The 21933-nt window shown below is 43.0% G+C and overlaps 1 protein-coding gene across 4 annotated transcripts in view; it reads left to right on the top strand.

Moving 5' to 3' along the window:
* Positions 1 to 21933, top strand: part of CRTAC1 (cartilage acidic protein 1) — a 471729-nt gene that overhangs the window by 404414 nt on the left and 45382 nt on the right. For all 4 annotated transcript variants that reach the window (XM_069978915.1, XM_069978914.1, XM_069978916.1 and 1 more), the window contains exon 9: positions 21694 to 21776. In XM_069978915.1, the coding sequence (XP_069835016.1) occupies positions 21694 to 21776 (83 nt within the window). The remainder of the gene's footprint in view (positions 1 to 21693; positions 21777 to 21933) is intronic.

The following is a 21933-nucleotide window of genomic DNA, read 5'->3' as shown; positions in this document are numbered from 1 at the left end:
TCCATAAGAGCTTACACTCTACAGGAGAGAGGAATCTGCCCATAAGAGCTTACACTCTACAGAAGAGAGGGCTCTGATTATAAGAGCATACACTGCATAGGAGAGAGGTCCCTGCCCATAAGAGCTTACACTCTACAGGAGAGAGGACCCTGCCCATAAGAGCTTACACTCTACAGGAGAGAGGACCCTGCCCATAAGAGCTTACACTTTACAGGAGAGAGGACCCTGCCCATAAGAACTTACACTCTACAGAAGAGAGGGCCCTGATTATAAGAGCTTATACTCTACAGGAGAGAGGACTCTGCCCATAAGAGCTTACACTCTACAGGAGAGAGGACCCTGCCCATAAGAACTTACACTCTACAGGAGAGAGGATCCTGCCCATAAAAGCTTACACTCTGCAGGAGAGAGGACCATGCCCATAAGAGCTTACACTCTACAGGAGAGAGGACCCTGCCCATAAGAGCTTACACTCTACAGGAGAGAGGACCCTGCCCATAAGAGCTTACACTCTACAGGAGAGAGGACCCTGCCCATAAGAGCTTACACTCTACAGGAGAGAGGACCCTGCCCATAAGAGCTTACACTCTACAGGAGAGAGGACCCTGCCCATAAAAGCTTACACTCTACTGGAGAGAGGTCCCTGCCCATAAGAGCTTACACTCTACAGGAGAGAGGAATCTGCCCATAAGAGCTTACACTCTACAGGAGAGAGGTCCCTGCCCATAAGAGCTTACACTCTACAGGAAAGAGGACCCTGCCCATAAAAGCTTACACTCTACTGGAGTGAGGTCACCGCCCATAAGAGCTTACACTCTACAGGAGAGAGGACCCTGTGCATAAGAGCTTACACTTTACAGGAGAGAGGTCCCTGCCCATAAGAGCTTACACTCTACAGAAGAGAAGGCCCTGATTATAAGAGCTTACACTCTACAGGAGAGAGGACCCTGCCCATAAGAGCTTACATTCTACAGGAGAGAGGACCCTGCCCATAAGAGTTTACAATCTACAGGAGAAAGGACCCTGCCCATAAGAGTTTACAATCTACAGGAGAAAGGACCCTGCCCATAAGAGCTTACACTCTACAGGAGAGAGGTCCCTGCCCATAAGAGCTTACACTCTACAGGAGAGAGGTCCCTGCCCATAAGAGCTTACACTCTACAGAAGAGAAGGCCCTGATTATAAGAGCATACACTGTATAGGAGAGAGGTCCCTGCCCATAAGAGCTTTGTTTACTGTTTAGTGGTGATGATGTAGAATGGCAGCTTAGCCCCCATTTAAGTTAATGGCAGTTTAATGAACAATTGCTTCCAGCCACATTCACTATGTAGTGCGGGCACCAATCAGTGACTGATGACCTGACTTGTGGATAGCACATCAGTTTTACCCATAACCTCTCTTTAAGGCACTTGGTTGCAGCATGAGCTCTTCCCTATCGGTATAACATACCAGACACAATAAGGCTTCACTTCTCAGTTATGTCCAATCCCATTTAGCCATCTGTCAGCTGAAAAGCGAAGGGATGTGGGGACATTTTATCACACGTTCTCTGTGACTGCTGGGTTACGGAATATGGTGTTTACCGCACATGAGATACTTGGGGTTGGATCTTCTCTCGTGCTTGCCCCTGTTCTCTCCTCACTTTTATTTTTATGATAGATATAGAAGAAAGAATAATTTAAATGACATTGGGAATGTATATCTGATGGCAACCAGCATCGGTAACCGGCCGTCATGTCTACGGGGCCTGTAGCCCAAAAACCTGTCATATAATTTGTTATTTTTATCTAGGTTCACCAGTGGTCTATCCATGTATACAGCCTGCTGTCATCTCCATGGTATTTCTTTGCATTGCTTTGATTTGCAGCATTACAATGCTATGGAAACACTTTAATTCTCATTTTACAGCCAGCAAGTGGTACACCATTAGTGTAATGTGGCACCAGCTGATAACAAAATGCGGCTGATCCGTCTGTACGGAATAAAATAATATTCTACAAATACAGGTACGCATGAGAGAGATGTTTTCCTCAGTAGTTATAATGTAACCTTGTGATTGTCCCCACACTGAGTAAATGGGCGGACTGCTGGTGCCAATAAGCCTTTGGAGTGGAGTTTTTGTAAGTTTAATGGCTAGTTTGGTCTTGACAGGGGTCACACAAGCAAAAAGCGTCACGGTGTACTGCATCTAATATGGGGAAATAGGGTTTTACCATGACCACAACCGACAATTGCAAGAAAATTCACCATGGAAAATACTTTCTAAAAAATCTAAAGTTGGGAGAGGAATACTGCACTGCCCTGCTGTCAATCATCTCCATCCAGACAGCTCCATAGACATACAATGGAGTGGACTGGACGAAGATAACTCCAGATTGGTGGGGGTCTCAGCATTGATATCCCCACTAGTTAAAACTTTTGCTACGTCCTTGTGACCTGAAATGAAGAAGGTCCAACAGCATCCGTAGAGCGTATTCACAGGTTTATTGACATTATCCGGTACAGTAAGTGCAACATTTCAACCCTACATGGGTATTTTTCAAGCAAGAACCATGTAGGGTCAAAACGTTGCATTTACTGTGCCGGATAATGCCAATAAATCTGAGAATAGGCTCTATGCATGCTGTTGGACCTTCTTCACTTTAAGTATTGATGGTCACAACCTGGGATTGTGGGTTTTACCAGAGCGCATCCACCCTCTTATATTGGGCAATCCTTGATCTACATCTCTTGGTGCCGTTGGCTTCATCCAAGGTAATGTCCCTGTAACTTCTGAGACCACCTTCTGGGACTACTAGTGTAATGTGGGTCTCTTGACATTAATACAGCATGCTAAGGTAACCATGTAGGAGAAAGCTGAATGGAGAAGAGGTGGTGTATGTGTGTATGCCCCCATTGAGGTCTATGGGAGTTAGTACCATAAAACACGTGAGCAAGTAACACACGTGCCTTGGATTACACTCCTCAATAGGAACTCTAGTTATCGTATTAACTATCATATGATATCATATAGTTCTCCATTATGACTCCCACCTCTTATAGGGGGTGTCAGAAAATATACCATTATTGAGGTATTCCCCTCAAACAGAACTTTTGATATGTTGTTGCCCATGGTGAGACTAACAATTCCTTCCATGTTTATTATCTATTCAGTCTTCTCCCCCTAGTTCTGAGCTGCCGCTTTCTGCTGAAGACACAAAATATATGTGTGAGCTTTTCTCTCTGCCCCCTCTTCCCCCCTCCTCCCTTTTAAGACAGCTAAACAAGTCCATTTCTGCAACTTTGTAGACACTTTGTAATGCCTGGAGGATTAATCACAGTGAGTTCATCAGTGCCCTAACCTTAGATTAACCCTCCCAGCATTTCAAAGAAGCTACAAAGTTGCAGATACAGTCGGCCAAGGACTTGTTTACATCAGCTGTCACAGTAGGGAGGGCAAGGAGGGTGAGATGGAGGGAAAAGCTCAAATACAGTTTTTTGTGTCTTTAGCAGAAAGCAGAAGCTCAGAACTGGGGAAAGGAAACTGAAAAGGAAGGTAATAACGAGTATGGAAGGAATTGTTAGTCTCACCATGGGCAGCAACATATGAAAAGTTATGTTTGAGTGGAATACTGCTTTAATATCTATGCTGGGAAAACACCCATGAAGTAATCTTGACTCGTCCAACTGACCTGTCTTTTGTTGTCTGTAGATTAGCATAAAGAGGGGGGCAAATTTAGTAGACTGACACATGACTGCATCATCAGACTACACAAGGTTTGTTTGTAGTCTGTTACCATGGAGACACATAGGTTGCAATAAATACTGGATTTTTAATATATTTTATCTCATCTAAAGTCTGCTAACAGAGTAACTTATTATTATAATTTTTTTTTTGCAATACACTGAGAAATAATTGCAGATGTCTAGATAGCCCTTATATCAATATGGAAACATACAAATCTAAATAAATAATATAAATGAATGCATTCAATTTCAATGGGAAAAAAAAGGTAAACGAAGGGAGAGAATCGATAGATTTTTCTTGTATCCCTTTCCTTTTCTGCCATTATAAATGATGAGATTAGTTGCCAAGATGGACATTGATGGATGCATGTGGAAATCCCATTAAAACCTTTGGGATGTGTTTAGGATTGTGGGAACGGACCCTAAACCGCACCGCGCCCCTGGAGCCGGCTCTATACAATTTCTACATGTCGCATGAAGGATTAAATGCAAATTCCTGTTTTTGTGTTCCTCTCAAGGAAAACTGCTGTAACGCGAAGGTTCTTTCCTTTGTTGTAAGTCACTGGTTTTTAAATGTACCCATAGACATAGCCGTGCCCGCCTGCCCACATCTGTGAGAAGCTTTACAGCACAAATTGGCACTTTCTGTTAATAGCACAGCTTGGCGAGCGCAGAATACTGAAAAGTCCATTTGCATTATTGTGGAAGCAAATTCTCATCTTCTTTTTGTGAATGGGGTGCCAGCAGTGTGCGGAGCCCAGTGAATTCTGATGCTGCTGCTGACTCGAATTTACTGTGACAGGCCCAGAGACACATTTGATTGGCATGATATAACAATAACCGTAATCTCCCCGTTTCTTCAGTAAATGTCGCACGCTTTGTGTGTCTGTGCAGATTTACAAGTCATCATGATGGAATTAGTCAATATAATGGGCAATATTTCCAATGCAAAGTATAATACGGATTACATGTATATAAACATGGCCGAGGAGGGTAAAGAGTCCGTGCATTCATTTCGGCTGCATTAACACTGGACTCCTATATGCAGCTGTATATGTAGACATATTTTTGTTTATATGAATGGCAATACTATTGTATAGTCAGGGAGGTGTATGTTGGGAAGCCTATCAAGGACCAGCTTCAGTTACTGACTTCAGGTCTTCTCTTGATACTAAAGGGGTTCACCATTTTTTCTTTCAAATCAACTGGTGCCAGAAAGTGTCAGAGATTTGTAATTTACTTCTATTAAAAAATCTCAAGTCTTCCAGTACTTATCAGCTACTGTACGTCCTGCAGGAAGTGGTGTATTCTTTCCAGTCTGGGGAACAACAGGAGAGGTTTTCTATGGGGATTTGCTTCTGCTATGGACAGAGGTGGCAGCAGAGAGCACTATGTCAGACTGGAAAAAATACATCACTTCCTGCAGGACAAACAGCAGCTGGAAGACTGGATGATTTTTTAAAAGAAGTAAATAAAAAATCTCCAGTACTTTCCGGCACCAGTTGATTTGGAAGATTTTTTTTTTTTTTTTTTTTTTTTTTGGTGAATCACCCCTTTAAAGGAGATTAAATTCATAATTCATGTTATATATATTTATATATCTTTCTGTGCTTCCAGAATATAGAAAAAATCTTGTATTCTGTGGTACAAGGAGTCAAAGAGGCTTTTCAAAGCTCCTGAATAGCTGCCAGCTGTAATGCCACACCTCTTATACAAATCACCAATATACACTTATTATGGGAAATAATAATGCTTAGGGTGCGTTCACACCTACAGGATCTGCAGCAGATCTGCAACAGATTTGATGCTGTGTTCAGTTATTTAAATGAAATCTGCTGCAGAAAATCAGCTGCAGATCCTGTAGGTGTGAACGCACCATTATAAAGTGTTTTTTTCCCTGCACTTACTACTGTATCAAGGCTTCACTTCCTGGATAAGATGGTGATGTCACTTCCTGGATAAACATAGTGATGTCACTTCCTGGATAACATGGTGATGTCACTTCCTGGATAACATGGTGATGTCACTTCCTGGATAACATAGTGATGTCACTTCCTGGATAACATGGTGATGTCACGACCTGACTCCCAGAGCTGTGCAGGCTGTGGCTGCTGGAGAGGATGATGGCAGAGAGATGCTCAGTGTCCCTCCAGTGCCCTGTGTCCCTCAGTGTCTCCCTGCCATCATCCTCTCCAGCAGCCACAGCCCGCACAGCTCTGGGAGTCGGTTCATGACAGTCCCAAGCAGGTCATGTATGGGAGGGGGCAGTAAGGAGGTGTTACAACCTGGTTCACTCCAGGAACTCAGGAAAACCTCTTTGACTCTTCTTACTATATAATAAAAGCATTTTTTTACATTCTGGAAGCACAGTTAGATATATATGAAAGGTACCATGTGTCTCCTTCATCTAACATCTATGTACTGTAACAGTGTCAGCAATTAGGAATACATTACCTGTACTTTATGCTACTTTATTTTCCTCATTCACCTGTTGTCCTATGCTATCCCTGTACAGAATATGTCCCTGTGCTGTCCCTGATCAGTGTTCTTCTCATACCCCTGTGGTCCTGTGCTGTCCCTGATCAGTGTTTCCCTCATACCCCTGTGATCCATGCTGTCTCTATTCAGTGTTTGCCTCATGCTCCTGTTGTGCTGTGCTTACTCTGGTCAGTGTTCCCCTCCAGGGCCGGCCTTTGGGGTGTGCGACCTGTGCGCTGGCACAGGGCGCACCACTCCTGGCGAGTCAGGGGGCGCCTCAGCCTCCTGCTGCAGCTCAGTGACAGTACGATGTCTAGATACTGAGCTCTGTTACAATAGGGGAGACAGGACTCCTCCCTGCCTGCAGGGGGCGACATTCTGATAGCAGTCGCTCTCTATCCAGGCCATAGATCTTCTGCTGGCACGCAGCACTGGTGGGGAAAGTGAGAAGCTGAGGTCAGTGAGGTCAGTGTAATCTCTGGGGTTACATTACAGGTCAGCGGCGGCCCTGAGAGGAGTCATGCAGAGAGCAGGGAGGTCGGGCTGCTCTTACTTGTGATACAGCTGCCCTGCACTCCTGTCCCCCATTGTTTCAGGGCCCCGCAGGGGTTAACCTCCCCCCTCCTCTCCTCACCACCCTCACAGTCTGTGTGTCCCGGCTCTTATTACAGGTCAGGTGCAGCAGTCGAGTCAGAAGAGTAGGAGGAGGGAGCGCTTTATCCATCTCCATAGCTCCAATCTGCTCAGTTCTGACAGGGCAGGCATTAAACACAGGGTTAGGACAATACTAATCTGTAAGTTCCTGTGGCTATCTTCTCAGGAGACCCCAATTCTTCATTTACTGACCTCCTGATCATGTACAGTATATGGGGCAGTAACACAGGCTGCTATTGCTGCATATGTGGCACTTCATGGTTTCCACAGGGTCTTTTCTGATGTAAATTCTCACCAATGTATCTTCATGTTTAAAAGAAAGCTGGATGTACAGAAGGGTCTATGTGATCTCTACAGCTCCCCCCATCCGCTCTCTCCTCTCTGTACAGCTCTCTGCCACCCATTGCCCCTTATATCCCCCTCCTCTTATCTCTCTCCTATGGATTTTAATGTCTAATTTGGAGGCATACTGCTTATATGGGGGTACGGAGCTGCCTATTATTTGGAGGCATACTGCTTATATGGGGGTACGGAGCTGTCTGACTATTATGTGGAGGCCTACTGCTTATATGGGGGTACGGAGCTGTCTGACTATTATTTGGAGACATACTGCTTATATGGGGGTACGGAGCTGCCTATTATTTGGAGGCATACTGCTTATATGGGGGTACGGAGCTGCCTGACTATTATTTGGAGGCATACTGATTATATGGGGGTACGGAGCTGCTTGACTAATATTTGGAGGCATACTGCTTATATGGGGATGCGGAGCTGCCTGACTATTATGTGGAGGCATACTGCTTATATGGGGGTACGGAGCTGTCTAACTATTATTTGGAGGTATACTGCTTATATGGGGGTACGGAGCTGCCTATTATATGGAGGCCTACTGCTTATATGGGGATGCGGAGCTGCCTGACTATTATTTGGAGGCATACTGCTTATATGGGGGTACGGAGCTGCTTGACCATTATTTGGAGGCATACTGCTTATATGGGGGTACGGAGCTGCCTATTATATGGAGGCCTACTGCTTATATGGGGATGCGGAGCTGCCTGACTATTATTTGGAGGTATACTGCTTATATGGGGGTACGGAGCTGCTTGACTTATTTGGAGGCATACTGCTTATATGGGGATGCGGAGCTGCCTGACTATTATTTGGAGGCATACTGCTTATATGGGGGTACGGAGCTGCCTGACTATTATTTGGAGACATACTGCTTATATGGGGGTACGGAGCTGCTTGACTTATTTGGAGGCATACTGCTTATATGGGGATGCGGAGCTGCCTGACTATTATTTGGAGGCATACTGATTATATGGGGGTACGGAGCTGCTTGACTTATTTGGAGGCATACTGCTTATATGGGGATGCGGAGCTGCCTGACTATTATTTGGAGGCATACTGCTTATATGGGGATGCGGAGCTGCCTGACTATTATGTGGAGGCATACTGCTTATATGGGGGTACGGAGCTGTCTGACTATTATTTGGAGACATACTGCTTATATGGGGGTACGGAGCTGCTTGACTATTATTTGGAGGCATACTGCTTATATGGGGGTACGGAGCTGCCTGACTATTATTTGGAGGCATACTGCTTATATGGGGGTACGGAGCTGCTTGACTATTATTTGGAGGCATACTGCTTATATGGGGGTACGGAGCTGCCTGACTATTATTTGGAGACATACTGCTTATATGGGGGTACGGAGCTGCTTGACTATTATTTGGAGGCATACTGCTTATATGGGGGTACGGAGCTGCTTGACTTATTTGGAGGCATACTGCTTATATGGGGATGCGGAGCTGCCTGACTATTATTTGGAGGCATACTGCTTATATGGGGGTACGGAGCTGCTTGACTTATTTGGAGGCATACTGCTTATATGGGGATGCGGAGCTGCCTGACTATTATTTGGAGGCATACTGCTTATATGGGGATGCGGAGCTGCCTGACTATTATGTGGAGGCATACTGCTTATATGGGGGTACGGAGCTGCCTGACTATTATTTGGAGACATACTGCTTATATGGGGGTACGGAGCTGCTTGACTATTATTTGAAGGCATACTGCTTATATGGGGATGCGGAGCTGCCTGACTATTATTTGGAGGCATACTGCTTATATGGGGGTACGGAGCTGCTTGACTATTATTTGGAGGCATACTGCTTATATGGGGGTACGGAGCTGCCTATTATTTGGAGGCATACTGCTTATATGGGGGTGCGGAGCTGCCTGACTATTATTTGGAGGCATACTGCTTATATGGGGGTACGGAGCTGCTTGACTATTATTTGGAGGCATACTGCTTATATGGGGGTACGGAGCTGCCTGACTATTATTTGGAGGCATACTGCTTATATGGGGGTACGGAGCTGCCTGACTATTATTTGGAGGTATACTGCTTATATGGGGGTACGGAGCTGCCTATTATATGGAGGCCTACTGCTTATATGGGGGTACGGAGCTGTCTAACTATTATGTGGAGGCATACTGCTTATATGGGGATGCAGAGCTGCCTGACTATTATTTGGAGGCATACTGCTTATATGGGGGTACGGAGCTGCCTGACTATTATTTGGAGGCATACTGCTTATATGGGGGTACGGAGCTGCCTGACTATTATTTGGAGGCATACTGCTTATATGGGGGTACGGAGCTGCCTGACTATTATTTGGAGGCATACTGCTTATATGGGGATGCGGAGCTGCCTGACTATTATTTGGAGGCATACTGCTTATATGGGGGTACGGAGCTGCCTGACTATTATTTGGAGGCATGTATTGGGCATACTGCTTATATGGGGGTACGGAGGGGGCTCTGTTAATGTGTGAAGTGATACAGATGAGGATTTGTATAGCGATGAGGATGATGCTGCAGCAGCAGCGAGGAGCCTAAAATGTTTCTCTGGCAGATTCAGTGGAGTCAAGGCGTCACCAGAATGTTTAAACCAGAAGGAAAAAAAAAGTGCCGTCAAAAACATTCATGCAGAGAAGACATGCCCCCTGTGATTCTTGTGTTGTGAGTGTTGTTGTATGTTAATGTATTATTATTTTTTAGTTGTGTTAGGTGTTACAGTTTGGCTCTATTCACATCAATGGAACTGGGTTGTAATACCACACACAACCTGAGGACTGGGATGGAGCTGTTTATGAAAGATAGTAACCATGTTTTTAAATCCTGGATTACCCCTTTAATAGGGTTGTCTAAAATTGGAAAAGAACAGCTACTTTGTTGCAGAAACAGCACAACCGCAGGGACAGCAGCAGCTCTGCCCTGTATGTGAACATATATAGTTAGTGTTGGTATTGGGGGGGCGCCAAAAGATGGTTTCGCACAGGGCGCCATCTGCCCTAAGGCCGGCCCTGTTCCCCTCATACCCCTATTGTGCTGTGCTGTCCCTGCTCAGTGTTCCCCTCATGCCCCTGTGGTCCTGTGCTGTCCCTGCTAAATCTTTCCCTCATGCCCCTGTGCTCCTGTGCAGTCCCAGTCCTTGTATCTGAGGCTATTGCAATTTCTCAGCTTAAGTGTAGAAAGTCATCATTGTCATGTCGCCATACACCATGGTATCAATGCTCTCACATGAAGGGAAGACTATTGTAGTGTGGGAATAGAATTTTTAATAACAAGTTCCCTACTTCAATGACAAAATACACATGGGGTGCCAGCAGTGTAGAGCACAATATAAAATTATCCCTACGGCACATCTATAATCAAATAAAATAATTATAATAATTAAATATACTTCATAGACATGTGGAATCCAAACAAATATAATTGTATGTAAAAGTAATTTTTTGTATTTTCAAAACCTGAACTCCTTCCTACAACTGCTACATTAGAGTTACACAGTGTCCATATTAGGACATAGTCAAAAGTCAGGGTGAAGAATCAATTTTACACAAGTCTGACACCTGACTCCTGATTAGGACATAGTCAGAAGTCAAAGTCAAGAATCATTTTGACACAAGTGTGACACTTGTCTGAGTATTGAGAACTGACTTCTGATAACTGACTTCTGACTTTGACTACTGACTTTGACTACTGACTTCTGACTACTGACCATTGACACCGGACAACTGACTTTTGACTCCTGACTACTTATCCCAGTGCTCGCAACAGAGTGAGGACCTGAGGGGCTACGTATCAAGGGGGTTTGGTGTCGCTTTGGTGTCTGCAGCTGCGAGGATGATGCTGCCAGGCATGGGATCTTATGACAAGTCAGAGATCAGATATCACTTCATTTTGTTACCTGAATACTGCAAGCTAGCTGCCTAGCAATCGAAGTGAAAGTGAAACTCAAACTGAATAGGGACTTGTACTACTTAACTACTGACATTTCAGAGAACAGATATCACACATTATTAGATTAGAAGTCAGGTATAAGTAGTCAGTAGTCAAAAGTCAGTTATCAGGTTTCAATGGTCAGTAGTCAGAAGTCAGTAGTCAAGGTCAGAAGTCAAAGTCAGTAGTCAAAGTCAGAAGTCAGTTGTCAATACTCAGAGTCAAGTGTCACACTTGTGTCAAAATGATTCTTGACTTTGACTTCTGACTATGTCCTAATCAGGGGTCAGGTGTCAGACTTGGGTAAAAAGGATTCTTCACTCTGACTTCTGACTATGTCCTAATATGGACAATGTACAGTTAAGATTAGTCAGGGGTCTCAGTGCCGAGACCCCTCTGATTGTTAGTTATAGCGGTGTGCTCCACTCCCCAGCTGGCTGCCCAACCTCAATCATTGCAAAAGATAAACTCCATTGACTTAAAATGGAACCCGTCTCCTACAATAAGTCAGATCAAGCGGCCAGCTGGGGAGTGAAGCGTTCTGCTACACACTTCTCCAAGCTATATCATTGAGGGTCTCAGAACAGACAACCCTACTGATTTTAACGTTCATCATGTTAGAAGTAATGCTTTAATGCAACAGAACCAAGCTCATAGCATAAAGTAGCAGAACCAAGCTCAGTGCCGAGATCAACTGCATAAAAAAAACCTTTGTCATATAGGTTTGTGTGATGTGAACCTTAACCCTTAGAGGACTGGGCCAATTTCAATTTTTGCGTTTTCGTTTTTTCCTCTTTGTGCTTAAAAGGCCATAGCAGTTGCATTTTTCCACCTAGAAACCCACATGAGACCTTATTTTTTGCGCCACTAATTGTACTTTGCAATGACAGGCTGAATTTTTGCATAAAGTACACTGCGAAACCAGAAAAAAATTAAATGTGGTGTGAAATTGAACACATTGAATTTATTTGGAGGGTTTTTGTTTTTACGCAGTTCGCCCTGGGGTAAAACTGTCTTGTTATATATTTTCTTCAAGTTGTTACGATTACAACGATATGTACTGTAACGTGTATAACTTTTATTTTATTTGATGGCTTTTAAAAAATTCAAACCATTGTTAACAAATATATGTTCCTTAAAATCGCTCCATTCCCAGGCTTATAGCGCTTTTATCCTTTGGTCTATGGGGCTGTGTCAGGTGTCATTTTTTTCTATTGGTACCTTGATTGTGCATATGCGACTTTTTGATCGCTCTTTATTACAATCTTTCTGGATTTGATGCGACCAAAAATGCTCACGTTTACCGTGCGAGATCAGGAATGTGATAAATTAATATTTTAGGCGATTACGCACGGGACGATAACAAACATGTTTATTTATTTTTATTTATAACAGGGGAAAAGGGGGGTGATTCAAATTTTTATTAGGGGAGTTTTTTTTTTTATTAACAACAATACTTTTTTTTTTTTTTACACTTATACTAGAAGCCCCCCTGGGGTTAGGGTTGTTCCCCCCCCCTGGGGTTAGGGTTATTCCCCCCCTGGGGTTAGAGTTATTCCCCCCCCTGGGGTTAGGGTTATTCCCCCTGGGGTTAGGGTTATTCCCCCTGGAGTTAGGGTTATTCCCCCCCCTGGGGTTAGGGTTATTCCCCCTGGGGGACTTCTAGTATATGCACACTGATCTCTCATTAAGATCTGTGCTGTATAGTTATACTGCATAGATCAATGAGATTGGCACTGGATTTCTTTTGACTGCTGCAGCCGAAAGCAATCAAGTGCCTAGCTGGGATCAGCTCCATTACGGCGCAGACCCTGGCCGGTGCTGGAAGCAAGGATCGCCCCTCTGCGACAACGTCGCGAGGGGGTGATCCCCCCACTAGACACCAGGGATGAGGCTGCAAGTAGTAATCAGATGCAGCTGTCAACTTTGACAACAGCATCTGATTACTTAATTAGCGGGCACGGCGATCAGACGTACCTGCAGGGTCGTCTAGGGGTGAAACTGAAAGAAAAAAATATATATTTTAGATCAACTGGTGTCACTAAATTATAGAGATTTGTAATTTACTTCTATTTAAAAACTTAAGCCTCTCAGCACTTTTCAGCTGCTGTATGTCCTGCAGTGGTGTATTCTTTCCATTCTAACACAGTGCTCTCTGCTGCCACCTCTGTTTATGTTAGGAACTGTCCAGAGCAGTAGAAAACCTGATAATAATAATAATAATAATAATAATAATTATTATTATTATTATTATTTATATTTTTTTCATTGTGCCACATATAGCATCCCCTTTTTTTTTTTATTATGTATTCTAATAATTGATATATATATATAGGGATTTGCTTAGTTATCTGCACAGATACAGTGGATTATTGAAAGCGTGGGGGTGCAGATACATTCCTACACAAATGGTCTGTAGAGAATTACCAAGTGATCGCATTACTGATCAGATGCAGGATACACAAGAATTACCTACAATCTGCCGATTCTCCTGACCTGTCTGTCTCATATGGTAAAAACTTGTATTACTGAATGAATAACAATTCTGGAGAATCTTTCCCTAGATCCCTGCGTGACGGCTGGAGTCCACAAGATTGATTGCTCTTCAGTATATTGCTGTATACTGCAGTTGTAATTGTTTGGCTAAAATCTTTTGCATTACAAAAAGTCTCCATGTCGGTCAAACATTCATGCACACTTAGGGCCCTATCACATGGGACGATTATTGTGCGGAAAATCGTTCCGTGTAATTGCAGGCAATGATAGAAAAAATTTTGTGTGTCGTTGATCATTCATTTAGATCTGACTCTGAAATTGTTGTTAATCGTTTGCTGAATCGCTAATTGTTTGCTGTAGTTTCACATTCGTTTGCTGTAAAGCCCCTATTACCCGTAGCGATAAATGTTTAAAGATTCGCTAAAATGATTGTTTGTTAGTGTAAACTCTGAGGTTATAACATTCACCGATTACAGTTATAAACGATTGTTTTTACGTCGTTATATGCCGCTAATAGTTCTGCTTATTTTCAATTGTTACAGCGAACTTTTAAACGATTATCACTCGTTCACTAATCGTTTATTGCAATTCCAGGTCATTGCTTGTCAGATGGGGTAAATGATTGTAGTAACAAGTAACAGACTAAGGACCCTATTCCACCAGACAATTATCGTTAGCATAATCGTTAACGATTAACGATCTTAAACGACCACTATTGCGAAAGACCTGAAAACGTTCACTCATTTCCATGGAACGATAATCGTTACTTATGATCGTAATTGCGATCGTTTCTTCTTCCGTATTTCTTCGCTATTGCGTTCGTATCTATTGCGAGTGACCGAACGATGTCTTATTCAATGCGAACGATTTGCGAACGAGCAACGATAAAAATAGGTCCAGGCCTTATAAAGCGATCAATGATTTCTCGTTCGGTCGTTAATCGTTAACTGCATTTCAACCGAACGATTATTGTTTAGATTCGAACGATTTAACGATAATCTGAACGATAATCGTCCGGTGGAATAGGGCCCTAAGGCTATGTTCACACTGCATATGTTTCCGGCCGTAGTGCGAACCGCGAATATACGCACGTAGTTTTGAGGTTGATGCGTTCGCTTGAAAGTATACAACATACGCCCGCACAGTGCACACTACGTATGAGCTTACGGCCGGATCATATACGGCGCCGTGAAAAATGAACAAGACCATTGTTTGAGAGCGGAAATGTTGAAACTTACGGCCGTGGATTTCCATGCGGTCCCGTACGGAGTACTTATTTCAGCCAAATTGAGCTTGATTTTTCGATCCAAAAGGTTCTGTGTGAGTTTTATTGGGCTGGGCGAAGATTTCCAAGTAAATGACCTGCCTCAGATCGCTTCGAAACAAGCTAGGGAAGCATAACTCTACTACGGGCGTATGTTCGCGGTTCGTACGCATCCGGCCGCATGTCTATTTTTCCCACACCCGTAGTTTCAGCCGCACATGTACGGCGGCTTATGAAATGCGGCCGCACTCAAACGCAGTGTGAACATAGCCTAATGGTGCGTTTACACAGGAAGATTTATCTGACCAATTTTGGAAGCCAAAGTCAGGAATGGACTTGAAAAGACAGATAATCTCAGTCTTTCCTTTATGACCTGTTCCCTGTTTATAGTCTGTTCCTGGCTTTAGCTTAAAAAATCTGACAGATAAATCTCTCTGTGTAAACGCACCATAAGGGCTGTATTAGATGGCCCAATCACTATAATAAACGATTGCCGATCTGCTAGATCAGCATTCGTTTACTGAGCCTATTACACAACTTGAATATCGTACAGCAAGGGATTTATATAATAAAGTTCATACATTACCCCTCCACATCAGCTGACGACTGCATCACTATTACAAGTAGCGATGTGCGGCCGGCGGACGTTGATTTTAGGTCGGGGCCATCCGATGATCATTGTCATCGACTGATCTTTGTCTTAATTACACAAAGCCATAATCTGCCAAATCAGATCATCAGATAATCGTTCAGTGTAATATGGCCCTAAGCCTCAAAACATATTCAGACTAGGACCCCAGACCCCAGACTAGACCAAACCTCCAGACCAGACCCTGAAACCTTAGACCAGTTCCCTAAATGATTCCCAGTTCTTAATTCTAACCCGTAAATGAATCCAGACTTTAGATCATATCCATAAATACACCCAGACCCTAGGCCGTACCCCCCAAACTAATTCAGATCCCGGGCCTAACCCCTAAGTACTTTAAAGGGAACCTGTGATGCCAGTTGCTGGGGCAGAGCCCGCCCAACCTGGTGGAGCCCCATATACTTACCCCTTCCACAAAGCCCCCCTCCTGGTCCCAGTCCTACCGCCGTTGGAAGGCCTGTGCGCCTCATGCTGCTCCAGTCATTCTCTATGGACATCGGACTCATCTCTGGTAATTAGCATAACACAGCGCAGGGTTTCCGATGGCAATTTCTCAATGGCGGGACCGGGTCCAGGAGCGGGGCTTTGTGGAAGGGGTAAGTATATGGGGCTCCGCTGGGGGGGCCGGGAGGGCTCTGCCCAGGCAGGTGGGGTGGCAGGTCCTCTTTAAGATTTCTAAGTAAATTCAGACTATGAACAAGACCCTTTAACCAGTTTGGATCCTACCCTTCGCTCTGTGCACTGTTAGGAGCACTGCCCCACCACCCAACGTCATCGGCCTGCTCCTTCTATTGATAATCAATAGAGCGGAAGGGTCGAATGACGCGGCAGTTCTCCTACCATTGCACCGGAGGGAAGATTACTGCGACTAACATTGTGGGACTGTCACCGAGGAGGAAGGTAAGAGACATACCTTCCTCCTCAGCCTCCCGGGCACTATCGGGGGCTGTCAGCAAGTTAGATTCATCTAACCTGCTGATAGTTCCCCTTTAAGACCTCAAAGTAGACCTCAAAATTAATTCAGGCCTTTAATCAGACGAGATCAGGCCCTATGTATGTGCAGAGGCTCTTACCACCCACCTGCTAATAATCTCATATAACATCTCGGTCCAGCGTATGACATGATAAGGACGGATTAGTATTCCGTGTACGTAGCATTGTTATAATGATGAAGTTGTATGCACAGTGTCTTCCTAATAATCCAGCGGCGTGGAGGAGGCAGCGAGGGTGTACCATTATTGTGTATATTTAATGTGTATCATCTAGTCACTAGTCAGAAATCCCAGCTCCAAAGGTTCTGTAAAGGTTACGCCGCCGCCACCGACCATCCAGAAGTGCTAATTAAACTGCTGCTGGAAGTTAATGTCTGCATCACTTCACCTTTCCTCAGCTCCGCTCTGTAGCTAAATTCTCAATTAGTTCCCTGCGTTTTTGTCATCTATCATATGTTCTATTATGTTGCCACATCATGTTTAATTCTTTGTCATATATTATGTCTGCCCCCACTTAGTGGCTCTCCCTCTATTAGCCGGTCATAGGGACGGGACAATTTAGTAAACTCATTTTCTTGTATCATATTAAGGAGTTCTGAGCTAATAGAAGTGTGGCCCCTGCTCGGGACCCTCACCCATAAGCCTGAGTGGGGGGAAGTGAAAAACATGAAGAGAAAGGTGCTGATAGCGGGAATAGGGCAGTGTTTTGGAAAATTAACTGCATCACCGGGGTCTACGCACCAGCGCTGACCAGGTAGTGGGGAAAAAAAATTCACTACTGTAAATGTATATTCACTTTAACAAAATAGTGCTGCTATAAACCCACTACTACTATACTGTAATGGGATATTGCCATACTGTCATTTTTTTTTCCCCATATACAGTAACCTTATAATACTACCATACTGTAACTAGATATTACCAGTATACTGTGACAGGATATAACCATACTATATTTATAACTACATATATGGTATACAACTACTATGCTGTAACTGGTTAATACTATGAAATATTACCACTATACTGTAACAGTATATAACTACTATGCTGTAACTGGATAATACTGTGATACTGTTACCGGATATTACCACTACACTGTAACAGTATATTACTACTACAGTATGCTGTAACTTGATAATACTGTGATACTGTTACTAGATATTACCACTACACTGTAACAGTATATTACTACTACAGTATGCTGTAACTGGATAATACTATAATGCTGTTACCGGATATTACCACTATACTGTAACAGTATATAACTACTATGCTGTAACTGGATAATACTGTGATACTGTTACCGGATATTACCACTACACTGTAACAGTATATTACTACTACAGTATGCTGTAACTTGATAATACTGTGATACTGTTACTAGATATTACCACTACACTGTAACAGTATATTACTACTACAGTATGCTGTAACTGGATAATACTATAATGCTGTTACTGGATATTACCACTATACTGTAACAGTATATAACTACTATGCTGTAACTGGATAATACTATGATACTGTTACCAGATATTACCACTATACTGAAACAGTATTAAACTACAGTACTATGCTCTAACTGGATAATACTATGATATTGTTACCAAATATTACCACTTACTGTAACAGTATATTACTACTGCAGTATGCTGTAACTGGATAATACTATAATATTGTTACTAGTTATTATTGCTATACTGTAAATGAATAATACTATGATATTGTTACCGTCTATTACCATTATACTGCAACTGTTTATAACCACCGTACTGTTGTGATATAGTACCACCATACTACAACATAACATAATCATAATGTAATGATATAATACCGCCATACTGTAATATAATATACTGTAACTACACTGTAATGGAATATTACCCTATTGTAACTGGAATATAGCACAATACTGTAAATGTATAATACCACAACATTGTGGCAGGAATTTACAACCCTGTAACAGGATAACCGTACTATAACATGATAATACCATACCATATGGTACAATATCCATTTATAAAACGTCTACTTAAAGGGGTATCTCAATATTCTTTTTATACTGCCTATATCTGTTTACTTTGGTCTGTTTTATAAGAAGCTTCATTGTAACCTACCAGAGGACAGAAATCAGTCCTGTTCAGGTGATGGACACACGCCTGCAGACACACAGTTCTCATATCAGTATGGTTACTGCAACAAGCCATGTACTTGAGCAACCATCACATGATCACAACAGATTTATATGTCCTAGACTTGAAAACTGTTAGAAAATAATACAGAAACTATATTTGAAATATTTAAAACCTCTTATACATCTAACATTGATTTGCTAAAATAATATCACTATAAGCCCCGCCCCCGCGGATCCATTCACAGTGCAGTAATACATCTCCTGCTCTCATTTTGCTGCAGAACTTGGTAGGTTTGGCATTCAGAAATCATGTAAATATAAGTATTAATTTTCATGAGAATGTAGTATACAAATTATGATGTTAGTTCTACTTTTTTAAGATAAACACAACAAAGCTTTTTTTTTTTAAATTCTATCTTGTTTTATCTTTTTTGACCTTCAGACATTTAGCTTGAGTCTTCTTGCTGTGCCGGCAGTACAGTATGGACTATGCGGCCCCTGGGACCCTCCCACATCCTGTCCTCATCCTGATTCCCATGTAATGTGCTCTGAATGGCTTGCGGTGGCATCGGATCAATGGGCAGGATGATGGCTTTCGTCATAATGGGGGCTTTCATTGAATTCTTACAATCCTATCCAAGCACTCTGTTTTAGGAGTGGCGGCACAGCCCCGCTCCCCGGTGGACTGTTACTACTCCGCTACTTCTCTTTCCTGTTAAGAAATATCATTTTAATGAGTTGGAAATGACTTAAAATGTGTATTTACTAGCTAAGTGACACAACGCGTTTTGGAGCAATCTATAAAGGACTGATTTTTAAATTGGATGGACTGAGCTTAAAAACATGGCCGCCTTGTTGTTGTGATCTGTAATTGTCAGCTGTTTGATTCAGAGTTTCATTGTAACAAAGAATAATGGCCTGCCCTATCTTCATTTTACACTGGCACATTAAAGGATGTAATGCAGCTCGTAAGATAGTAATGCTCGGCACATAATGGCGCCTGTAATTGCCTGTTTTCAATCACGCCGCTGCAGCCCTACGTTCTATCATCTTTCCAGAAATGCAGCTGATCATAAAACTGTCAAATAATGACATAAAATACACACAAATTAAAATTTTTTAATGACTTTAATGCTGGCGCTCTGGATTCCCGAGCCTGCCGGCAAAAGCCGTACAATTAGAATCTGGACCCAATCTAACGGTATTGCAGGAAGCACCATGGGCATGTTACGGGCTTGTGTGAGACTTGTGCAGGGTAATCCCAATGTATGAGCCTCATTTACTAACAATCTGTCAATTATAAGGCATTATGCTGTCGGTTGTGTCTGTTTTTTTGCGCCGAATTCAATAATGTGGCACACGCCCTATGTAAGGTTTTTCACAGGACAAAATTAAAGCCCGACCATCCTGGCACTGTAGAAGTGGCTGGTTTTGAGAAAAGAAAACCTGTTGGAAAAATGATGGTTTGCTTAGTAAATCTGACGGATGTGGCGGGTTTTGAAGGACACACCCATGACATGCCCACATGGCGGGTTTTTGAAAATAATTTTGTTGCACACCTTTTGTAAATGTGTCGAAACACCGAACCATCAGAGGACGAAAACCTGTGCATTATCTGACAGGAACACGTTAGTAAATAGTCCAAAATGGTCCAGAGTGATTTCCTGGGATCTGTGGGAGAATGGGAGAACATGGCATGCAGCGGGACATGAATCAAGACTAGCATACTGTATGCCAGTCTTACATTAGGCCCCACCCCATCCATCCCGCCAAATTTACTAAGAGGCTCACATCTGTTACTAAATCCAAGAAGACCTGAATGTCTCCTCCCTGCCTTGACAGGCCATGTCATGGCACTTTTGTAGCACCAATTGATTTGAAAGAATTTTGGGGGGTGAACTACCCCTTTAAATACACTTGAGATATACTTTGAATAGACTTGACTTGAGCTTGACTTACTTTAAATTTGACTGGGGGTGGTGACAGTGGACTGCCTGCAGGGGAAGAAGAAATACAGGAACTTATCCAGACCCTCAGGTACTTAGCTGTGGGGGTTTAAAAGGGGAAGTACCTGCATTCACAGGTATGAACATTTGATTAATGCTATCTGTGGGTGCCAAGTGACACAGATCCAGGAACACAGGCCCCACCTAGTGGGTAAAGCTAGCCATCAGGGGGACCCCTAAGGAGAGCTATCACTTGCAGTAGAGTTTTTGGCTTTAACTTCTCTTAGCTAACTACTGTCAAGTTATCAGGATGAGAAGAAAATAGTCCCCCAGTGTGGATATGATTTCCGTTTTCCCTGTGTACTGCAGCCTCACCATGAGGTTCACTAGCCAGACATGGCCAGGTTAGAAGCATACTTTAAAAGAAGACATTTTCTTCTACTAATGTTCCCACAAATGGGTCCTGGCCTCCAGGACAGGCCCTGAAGAATACTGCAGTAAGAACGACACACTTTGACACATCACTAGACAAACACTCCCAGACCAAACCCCCCCTCCCCCATCCAAATGCTTCATCATATATTACATGTTACATCTTATCCATGCGATTCCGAGAATGTTTTTCGTGACATACTGTACTTTAGGTTAGTGGCACATTTTGACCGATATTCTTATGATTCTCTTGTGAAAAACACCAACATTTAATGAAAAAATGGTGAAATTACCATTTTTCTATCTTTGACTTTTCTACAGTCTCTTTCGGGTGGGTTAAATCATGTGATACTTTTATTGTCATATTTTATTATCACAGCTACCACCGAGACTCTGCAATTGCTTTACAGAGACTCCATGGTGAACATAGGGAGATTTCTTACTCTGTTCTCCCTATAGAGGCTGTGGTTGCACTGACTGCAGCATAGGGTTATATGGGTCCTTGAGCATGCTGGCGCTTCCATATGTGGCAATTGGGGGGGGGGGGGTCAAAATGGACGTGTCGACATACCTATATGATTATTCTGGTGTAAATACAGCTAATAAGTATGTCTATCTGTCTATTGTAGAGTTGGACGTCGGGAACATGCTGATCCTTTTATGGAGGAACTTAATCCGGGAGACGCTTCCGAGCCGGAAGGACGAGGAACCGGTCAGTAACAAAATTTTTTTGCTTGTTTCCAAATCCATGAGGTGTGTGCTGTAGTTGGAGGAGATTAAATGCTTTGAAACATTAATATATACCTGGCACTCAAAAAGTTTACATGTCCTAGAGATATGTCCACAGTTTTTATCGGTAGGGAGTGTTC

The sequence above is a fragment of the Dendropsophus ebraccatus genome, chromosome 8 (genome assembly GCF_027789765.1).
Source record: "Dendropsophus ebraccatus isolate aDenEbr1 chromosome 8, aDenEbr1.pat, whole genome shotgun sequence".
Taxonomy (NCBI): Eukaryota; Metazoa; Chordata; class Amphibia; order Anura; family Hylidae; genus Dendropsophus; species Dendropsophus ebraccatus.
This window is presented reverse-complemented; position numbering and strand designations above follow the sequence as displayed.